This window comes from Malania oleifera, chromosome 6 (assembly GCF_029873635.1).
Source record: "Malania oleifera isolate guangnan ecotype guangnan chromosome 6, ASM2987363v1, whole genome shotgun sequence".
NCBI lineage: Eukaryota > Viridiplantae > Streptophyta > Magnoliopsida > Santalales > Ximeniaceae > Malania > Malania oleifera.
In genome coordinates, this window is record NC_080422.1 from 42,490,261 (window position 1) to 42,500,511 (window position 10,251).

The 10,251-nt window shown below is 35.3% G+C and overlaps 1 protein-coding gene across 12 annotated transcripts; it reads right to left on the reverse strand.

Annotated features, from left to right (window-relative positions):
• Positions 1–2,357: 2,357 nt before the first annotated feature.
• Positions 2,358–9,270, reverse strand: LOC131157286 (uncharacterized membrane protein At1g16860-like). 12 transcript variants are annotated; one of them, XM_058111325.1, is made up of 7 exons: positions 8,980–9,171; positions 8,453–8,589; positions 5,819–6,797; positions 4,886–5,041; positions 4,270–4,481; positions 3,747–3,938; positions 2,358–2,916 (listed from the first exon to the last, which is right to left on the reverse strand). In XM_058111325.1, coding segments are annotated over exons 3-7 (1,461 nt in total). In that variant the 5' UTR covers positions 6,719–6,797; positions 8,453–8,589; positions 8,980–9,171; the 3' UTR covers positions 2,358–2,915. The 12 variants fall into 12 exon arrangements, with proteins under 12 accessions (XP_057967308.1, XP_057967301.1, XP_057967299.1 ...); XM_058111318.1 differs by having other exon boundaries at positions 8,453–8,560; positions 8,980–9,165; XM_058111316.1 differs by having other exon boundaries at positions 8,453–9,170.
• Positions 9,271–10,251: the final 981 nt, after the last annotated feature.

Consider the following 10,251-nt stretch of genomic DNA (forward strand, 5'->3'; position numbering starts at 1 on the left):
TTGAGGTGAAATCTTGAATTTTATTGCTTGTGAAAAGTTCAATATATCATTTTTGAGAAACAATGCACTAAAACTTCGAATCTTTTATTTACATCAACCTTCTCCATATAACTAACGGCCTAAAGGTAACCCAAAAGGGGGGTGAATTAGGTTTAATGAAAATTAAAGTGCTTGATACAAAATTTGAAGTGATTAAAACAATATATTAAATCACACAGATATGAAACAATAAAATCAAAGAGAAAAGGGATAGAGAAATGCACACGTTTTTATAGTGGTTTGGTTATCTCTGCCTACGTCCACTCGCTCAAAACCAACCATCGTGAGTTTCCACTAATTACACCCATTATTTTTCACGGAGGTAAGGAAACCAAAACACCTTACCTTAACGGAGGCATAGACACCAATTTACAAGAGAGATTACAAAATAAATGTCCTCACAAGGAAGATTTACAACTTAAAGCTCAAGATAAACTTGATAAACTCTCAAGAGATAATCAAATATGAGGTTTAACAGTTTTGATGTTCTCTCAAAAGTAAGAAAATAAAGCACAAAGAGGGATTAAGAGAGAATTTAAGGCTAGAGCACTTTGTAGTTTAATGTATGTCAGCATTCTCACATTCTCAAGGCTTAAGAGGGCATATATACAAAGTTAGGATGAAAACTAGTCATTTTATGCCTGTTTGAGCCTTTTGCCTTGCCGGAATGGTTGACTGCTTACAGGGTTCGATCAACCACTTACTAGCCATTAGAGAGGGAAAAGAGATCATCTATCAAACTGGTCAACTACCTTCGGACTAATCAACCACCCCCCAAACCAATCAACCACCTTTAGCACAAGGCCAAGGTTTGGTTTTCCTTTTGTTCCCTTTTGGCTAGTTTAAGCCCTTAAGTTCTTTGCCTTATATTTCTCATAGTTTTTTACAAGTTACTTTATGATTTCTGACTCGATAAGATATCAAATATAATCCTTAGCGTTGAATCTCTGTTTTTCTATCTTCCATATACTTGATCTTTATGCTTAAGTCATTTTCAAATGCTTCGTTCAAGCTTCAAATCAAACCCCTTCCTTGATTCTTGCCATACTATTGGAGTGAATCGTTATTAGATTATTTTTACATAGATATTTATTAACTAGCAAAACCTGAGGGTGCCAAGTGGCAAAGGGGTTACAAGGAATATGATGATTATGAGGGCCTTCCTAATGAAACCAAGGTGGTGATGAAAGGCAGGGTAAAGGTTTATTTAGGAGACGGGTTAACTTTATCATAAGAGTGAGATTTAGTCAGGTTATTTGGTACCTTTGCGAATCTTTGTTTCCTTTATTGTTCATTTTGCCACAATTGAAGTAGATGGATAATTAAATAAAATAAATTTGAATTTTAGTAGGATGGGAGTGCAAGATGTGGTTCATAAGAAATATAAATTACGTGATTTTTTGGAAAATACAAAATTTTTAAGATATTGTTTTATAATATCCAGGACAAAATAGGGTGTCTCTTTATATGCATGTTACTTAGAATATTATGAGGTCACGTCATGATATATTATAGTAGCATATAAAAATGAAGACGCAAATTTTGGCAAGGAACATTAGAGAATGAAATCAATGACCTTTTTTTTTTTTCACTTTTAGACACCAAGACAAAGAAGGGGTAAAGATGCCTGAATTTGACATAACACCTAAGTTCACGGAAAGAGAAAATGCTGCGTTTGCAACCGTGCTTCCTTAATTTGTTTTTGGATTTTTGTTACTTTTATTTATTTTTATTTTTCTTCTCTTTTTGTGTTTTCAACAAAAAAGGTCAAAACAAACCTAGCCAAAAACCTCCAATTGAAGGTGGAAGCCAGTTTGATAGGAATGGGAGAAAGCGACCTCTAACGGAACTTAGCTTCACCGCTTGGAGTAAAAAGAGCTAACCTTAGATAGGAGTTTATTGCATCGTCTAAAGGTCAATAGAGAACGAGCTTTGCCAAGAGCTTAACTATATCAACTTGGTGAGGAAAGATAGCCTTAGATAGGAGTTTGATTGCACCATCTAAAGGTTAGAAAAGAAAGAGCTTTGTTAGAAGCTTAGCTACATCAACTTGGCAAGGAAAGACAACCTTAGAAGGGAGTTTAATTGTACTATCTAAAGGTTAGGAAAGAAAGAGCTATGTCGAGAGCTTAGCTGCACGGACTTGGCAAGGAAAGATAACCTCGGGCAAGAGTTTAACTGCACCATATAAAGGGTAGAAAAGAAATAGCTTTGTCGAGAGCTTAGCTACACCAACTCGGCGAGGAATGATAACCTCATATAAGAGTTTAAATGCATCGTCTACAGGTTAGAAAAGAAAGAAGAACTTGATCAGGAGCTTAGTTGCAATGATTTAATAAGGAACAATAATTTTAGACGAAAGTTTTACTACACTATATAAAGGTTAAAAAAGAAAGAGCAACCAAGGAGGGTGCAAGAGAACCAAATTCTAGCCTCAAAGAGTACCAAACAGTGAAAAATGCAATGTGATGCTTGATATGTTCTTCTATACTAGGCTTGCTTTATATGGAATGCCTATGTACTGCAATGCAAGGAATCGAGTTTCCACTGCCAAGTTGATCTCTAGGCCCTACTTCCAAACCATTGGATGATAAAACAAGACCGGTTGGATGGCCGCTGCTGAGTTATATGCGGGATTAAACCCTGATTTACTTGACGAAGAGGAGTGGGGTCTCCTCTAACTTGCAGAGTTGGTGTCACTCATGAAGGTCTGAAGAATCAGCTTGAGGCTGGAGTCTCTGGGTTATCAATTAAAAAAAAACAGAGAGAGATTGTCTTGGTTGACTGCTCCCTGAGTTAGGATGCCCTTATCTTGTCTGTGTTGGTGATCTGAGTGGGTTAACGACCCAACTTTGAACTTTCAGGTACTTCTTGCTTCTGAGGAATGAAAACATGCCAGCTTAGTACTTCCTATCACTTTATAAAAATGAGAGAGAGAGAGAGAGAGAGAGAGAGAGAGAGATAGAGAGAGAGCAAGAAAGGGTGTTGAATTTATGTTTTCATTTATCAAGTCATTAATTAATATAATCTATTACCATTTCGTATACACAAAGTTCCCTATTCCTACTACTACTCATTTTGTATATAAAAAAAGAACAGTATCGGGCCAAATGGAATCTCGTTGCTTGATTTCTTCATGTTTTGCATTTAATTTTTCATTTCAATCCCTTTGCATCCATTTTCCCATTCCATTTTTCTCATCCCATTCTATTCTACAAACAGAATATAATACTATTCTACGTTTGATATATTAGAATGCAATGGATCGAGAGCATATAATGGAATAAAAAATTAAATGACAAATTTGTAAAATTGTAAAGACCAATATCACTATATTCTATGTTATTCTTGCCTACCAAGCAAAGCAACAGTGTTATTGCAGAGAAGCACTAGAGCACTAATACAAATAAAGAAGTCTTCAGCTATTCTTTCAACAGCCAACAATTCCATAAAATAAAATAAAACGGAAAACCTCAGCACAATGCAACATATACTAAATACCTCAACATGCCTTCTTCACGCAACCAAAATCTGTTCAAACATGTAAATCCGCATTGCTACAATATATCAAGCCAGCCCAACCCAATCAAAAGGTTAAGATTTTGGTTTGAAAAGAAAACCAGAGAAGCTGTACATAGAGCCAAAATGGAGAACATCACAATCATGTGAATATTTATAAAGAGTTTTCATATGCACACACTACTTACTACACTGGTATGACATCAATCTTCGATGTGTCTTCGCAACTCAAAACGATTCCCTCAAGGCTGGCCGGAAGGATGCATTTTGCCCACTGGCAACCCGTTGTGAATGCTTCAGATGGAGGAACAATCATAAGCACATTGTCATTCCTCTGAACAACTCCCATTACACTCACTGTGCTTCCTTCTTTGATGTACCTAAAATGACGCCAAATACCAATTTCACAAGATTGATAAACCTATCAGGAGATTTATATAAGGCGTAAGAAGCCACAAGCACAGTACACAATGTTCTCAAGGAAGGAATTAAAGTTAGCAATTCCTAGACTATGACTTCCTTGTGCTCCCATCTGGCCACATATTACAGAATAAATGTCAACTGCACTAATATAATAAATCTCTTTTCTTGATTCCATAATGGGAAAAACTAGAAAAAAAATTTTAAAAATGGTCATTGAGAAGCATTTTTCATTCTAAAATAAAAGAAAAAGAACATGACAACCTTCAATTAGAAACAAATATTGCATACCCTTCTTTCAAGCGCATTACACGATCATCACTCGAGAGGTTTCTCTCCCCCAACCACTTAACAAATTCAGGAGACAACTCCTTGTTTTCCTGGTTGATATCAATGACAACAGAGTCATCAGCATAGGGAGTTACCCTTGCGCCATAGCCAGCCTTAACTAATGCCCTCAACCCAGACTGGAAATCAGAGATGTAGAAGTCAACCACGCGACTCTGCCGAAAAAAAATATATATTCTAATCAGATGTTAAGTTCCAGATATTCATTCTTGGTGCAATGAACAGCACAGCGCTGTAGCATTGGAATATATGTAACCTCCACTCGTCAGTCAGGACATTTACATCAAAAAAATGAGCAAAGTGGCTAAGCACTCCAACAAAGGTAACACTGTTGAGAACATTGACAAGGGTTAAACAAACATAAAATCCAATAAACATTCAAGGCAACCACCCATAGAAAGGCGGCCACCTCTACTGGTTCACCCTTCATGGTGAATGATGCATTGCATTGGCAGCACAGGAAAATGCAGAATTTCCCCAAGGAACTAAGGGAACAATAAAAACCATGATTGGTTAAATTATCAGTAAAAAGAATATTGCAAATTCTTCAAGCACTCACTTCCAATGATCTGAGTCCCCATGTAAAACGGCGATGCGTAGGACTGGCAGCTTTAGAATCCCATCCTCTATATTCGTATAAACTTGTAGAGGTATAGACACACCTCGGAACTTTTTGGTAGGATGACTCAAGAGGCACATGTCCACAGGTAACAACCTTCAAAAATTGAACTCAATCATAAGTTACATCTAACAATATTTCCCATTTATGCATATGTGAGAGATTGACAAACAAAAAGTGCAGACAAAGAAAATCAGATCTGCTCATATACATTGCAGAAAAAAAGTACAATAGCATACATATAAAAAGCAAAATATTCATGATACATATAGAAAACATAGTACATACAGATAAAATGAAATCCCCAAACATTTTTCTAAAGTAAGAAAGTAAAAGGACTAGCCAATTCCTAGACACTAGGTTTTCCCAAGTGTTGAGCAAGAGCAAAAGAGCGTACATAATTTTTGCATGTACATATGTACAACAGGAATATGCTCGAGTCTAACTTTTAATTTCTGCCTTTAGCAAAATTCATTTTTTAATAAATGAAATACTTGAATTTATGCAAAGTGAAATTAGCAACTGACTGGTAAAATCAGTGAATTTATCTTAAGGATCATTCAAATGCAGCCCCGCAAAATAGGATTTGGAGAACACAAGGGCAGCAGTCAGTCGGCAATTTCTGTAATTATAAGCATCAATCAACAGCCTATATATCACAAGCGTATGTGGATAAACTGTCTCAGCACTCACTAAGAATGGCACTACAAATTAAGATTTGAGAAACACAAGGGCAACAGAGGACTTTCTGTTATAGGCACCAAACTACTGTCCATACATCACTAACATATGTTGAGATATTGCTTCAACATTCTTCAAATTAAGCATCCACATAACAAGAGATGGTGGGTGGTGAGTTGGGAAAATCCATACCCCAGAGACCTTCACATATTGCCCATTTTTTGCAGTTCTAAGCTCAGCGTCAGGATAACGAGCAATGAATCCCTTTATAGCTGTTCTGCCCCAGCAAGTATTCCAAGTGAATAGTGCAGCTATGGTGCCAAACAGAACAACAACAACAATGAGAAGAATGGCATTATGGACAGCTCCAAGAATAAATCCACCTGCAATGAATCCCATCACAAAGAGTAGAATCATAGACCACAATATTGGTTTTGGGAAGTTCCTCTTGAATGAATAATCGTCATCTTGTGTAAGAATAGTTATCGCCTGGTTGTGAGCAACAGATGAACTTTGTAGTTTGACTGATCCCATAGAATCTAAAGAACCAGATACTTTCCGAGGGGCTCCAGAAGAATTTAATGGGCCTGAAGAAATAGGCCCAGATGTAATAAGACCTGTAGCAGGAAGTACTGGTGGAAGAGGGCCAGAGTTTTGGCGGGCAGTAACCATCCCTCCAGTAGATTGAGGGCCAGATGATTTCTTTACAGGATCCCCGTGTCTGTTCAATGGTCCAGAAGTTTGCTTCTTCATTGAAGCTGATCCAGAAATTCCCACAGAAGATACAGATCCCGTTGTGGAATAGTTAGTTCGAGCTGCAGAATTAGGCATGATAGGTCCTGAATATGAAGCAGCAGCTCCGAAAGATCCAGTCCTTGTAGGAGCACCGGTAATAGGTCCAGATTTCCTTGATTTAGACCCTTCCGCAGGGAGGACAAACATTTTCCCCAGTTCTCCTGACTTCTTGATATCACCACCAGTGTAAGGCATAGCTGTTGAGCTCATGGTGGGAGCCTTTTCCTTCTGCTGTTCTGGCCTCCCTGATACATAAAGGCCATTGCTGAGCTGATGAGATGGGAATCTGGAACCCATTAAACTTCTTTTAAGGTCCCACTAGGAAGCACACGTAAAAGGCAGCTTGTTGCGTGTTGATGCAATAATAAGTGCCCTTCTGCAAATATAACACATGGAAAACAATCAAAATTTTGGTTAGAAAAATTTCAGTCAATAGTTTTATATATAAAATCAAACATCATAGAAACACAAATTCACTGCCAGGTCACCCATTTAGACAACCAATTGCTTATTACCTTCTTTCACATGCAAGGATTAAGTCAAACTTAATATAAAGTTATAAACCAATAAACTAGCATATCATCACTAAATGAACTGAAAGAATGTGTTGCAGAGCAGAATCTCTATACATTTTTTCAAGTAGCTATCTCAGTTAGATGAAGTAAGTATACCATCAAGTGAGGGAGGATTCACCACTTATTGATAATCAAAAAGAGCACAAATACATATAAAAAAAAACAAAAAGACAAAAAAAACAAAAAATTAACAAACAAGATTAACAATTGAAAGTTTGCCAACACAGATAGCTCATAATTTTCAACCAAATTATTGAATGGAAACGGAAACCCATTTCATATCAAATTTTAAACCCATTCCATGCGGACTTTTTATAGCAAAGAAGTGTATTGAAACAAATATGTCATACCAATTCCAGAACTCGCTATGATAAGAACAAGGACATCAAAAGCACCAAACAATCATGAAACACAAAGGACTAAACAAGGATATTTAAAAAAAATGAATAAGTATTAAATCAAAAATCATTATTTAAGTGCTCATCAAGATCATATGTTTAAAAGTGTTCAATTATAAATCATTATTAAGCACTCATTAAGGTCATATGTATAATTCATCAAGCAAATTGTATTCAATGCCAGATCTTTTACAAAGGCCATCACTTGTCTACAAAAGAATAAATAAATAAACAAATTAAGTAGAGATCACAAGGAACAAGAACTGCTAATATTGCGGAATTAAAATGTATAAAAAGCAAACACACCAATTCTGCCAGCAAAACCAATTAAGCTCCTCATTGCACATGAACAGCTCAGAGAACAATTATCTTATGTCTGGAGATGCCTTGGATTTGGATTTGTGTGAATTTTGGGCAAAATGTAATACAAAATTGTATTGAGTTTTGTTCAAGTCCACTCAAATCCAAATCAAAGGTGTAAAGATAATCTAAGAACGCAAAAGAAAAGTAGTGCTAATTAGAGATGCTTTGATTGGCGCTCTTCTCCAGACACTGGCTGTACAATTTGTGAAGCTATAGAGTGGAATTGGATCTATTTAAAGCTGGTTTCTTCCCATCTTATAGAAACCACACCACCAACACCAATCTCTTCAACCCCATCACCACCGGCCTTCTCCCACAACCCACTTCAGTCCATGCTTTAAAGAAGGATCTAAGAAGAACCACACCACTATATAGTGATTTGCCTGATCACCCGCTGCCATTGTTGAGTGGTATCACTCAAACAAGATCCAAATTTTATTTTACAAACACAGACTCCAGAATCATAAAATTCCTTCAACATGAGCGCCAGCTCGAAAATGCGTGGTGGGTGTTAATTGATTTTGGTGGCAATGAGAGCCTATGATCTTGGTGTTGGTGTAGTTTGTTTCGGTAGCAGAGGCTAGTAAGGGCAATGTTATCACCAAGGTTGTCTCTTTTAATGGTTGAGTCGGTAATGAGGAGAGAGAGAGAGAGAGAGAGAGAGAGAGAGAGAGAGAGAGAGTTTCGTTGTTTACCTCCTGGTTGGCAGTTTCACGAAAGCATGTAAGTGTTCTTCATCATCAGTTCATCAGCACAAAGCGAGTGTTCAGAAGCATCTGCTGCTAGAATTGCTCACGCAGAATCTAAATTACAGCTGCAATAACATCATTTTCTGAAACAAAAACAAAAAAGGGGGGGGGGGGGTATAGCTATAGCACCATCATTTTCGCAAAATCAGAACTCAAAAAAATACAAACACCCACAAACAAAATTATGGAGATTTCAACCCAAAAGAAAAGAAAGCATCACAATCTTCAATACATAGAAAAAACAATCATAGAAAGGTAACATAGAAACAGCCAGCATCCAGAAAACTGAATTCCAGAACCCAGGTTAGATAAACGAAGAAAACCCAAATCACAGTTTTGAACAAAAAGCAAGGGCAATGAAGAAGATCTGACGAAACAGCCAAAGGTTCAGAGACATTACAGTTCAGGAATAGCAGAGCAGAAAAAAGAAGGCGAAACGCAAACTGTGAACAACAAATAGATTTTGGAAATACCCGGAGGAGAGGAAGTCTGAAGGTTAAAAATCTGAGAAATGGGAGAGACGATAGAGTGTTGAATCAAAAACATCGATACTACAAATGATTCTGTTGCGTTGCTGAGATCCCAATCTGCTCCTCTCTGTAGCCAACAACTGGTAGGTTGTCTCTTCCAGCAAAATCCTCCAAACCCAGGGGAAAATATCAATAAAAAATTAAGAGAGAGAGAGGGTTTTTCAGATTTCACCTTCCAATTGTTGAGTTTTCCTGTCCATCACTTGTCAAAGAAAAGTAATATTTACTTTACTTACGTCAAAATCCACATCTAGGAGACATAACCATGAAAAGAAAATTTTTATTTAATTTTTTTTAGGATGCCCTCCTTATTAAAGACTTCAAAATAAAATTACAATTTTAATTGTTTTGTCATAGTTAGAAATTTAATTTCTAGAAATAGTTTTTGAGTTAAATCATTTATTTTATATACACTTTTTTAATTAAAATTAAAATAAAATTATCATATAAAATTCAGATTTAGTTTTTAAAAAAATATACATAGATTCCAAAAAATTAAAAATAAAGTCAAGTATAATTTTTTTTTTTTTTCAATTGTCCTGTTCAGTAAGATTATTATTGTAAAGTAAATTTTAAAAATATAACAATTAACCAAAATAATTATAATATTTCTTTATTTTAATTATAGTATTTTTTTTAATTTATATTATTTATACTTTTTTTATTTTAATAATATTTGATTTAAAGAGGAAAATGAGAATTTGTTATTTAAGTTTTTAATTGATTTTAGTTTTACAAATGTTAACCAAACAGTGGTTTTCGTTTTAGTAAATTTTGACATTGATATCAAATGGGTCCTAAGTCAATGATCAGTTTAAGCGTTCAATACCTTATAGTTTAAACTTTTAAATCAAATTGAAGTTCACTTATGTACATGAAAACCCACGTAAATACTTTTTGATTGTAACACAAACTCAATAAACTTAATTTTTTGTTCAATTTGGATTGAATTTTTGGATCAATTCAATTTTCAAATACTTTTAAACCATGCTCATAGAGAGAGAATGTACAAAAATTTAGGTTGAATTTATTCAATCTTTTATATTTACTAAGGTTGAATTTATTCATTTATTATTGACTGTTATAAAAGTACTAATTTAGCTATTATTAGAGATTGTAAAAATTAAATAACAACTTTATGAAATGGTTTCATAAATAATAAATTGATAATTTAAATATAAAATTTGAAACTTGATATGTTCTGATTAGTGTATT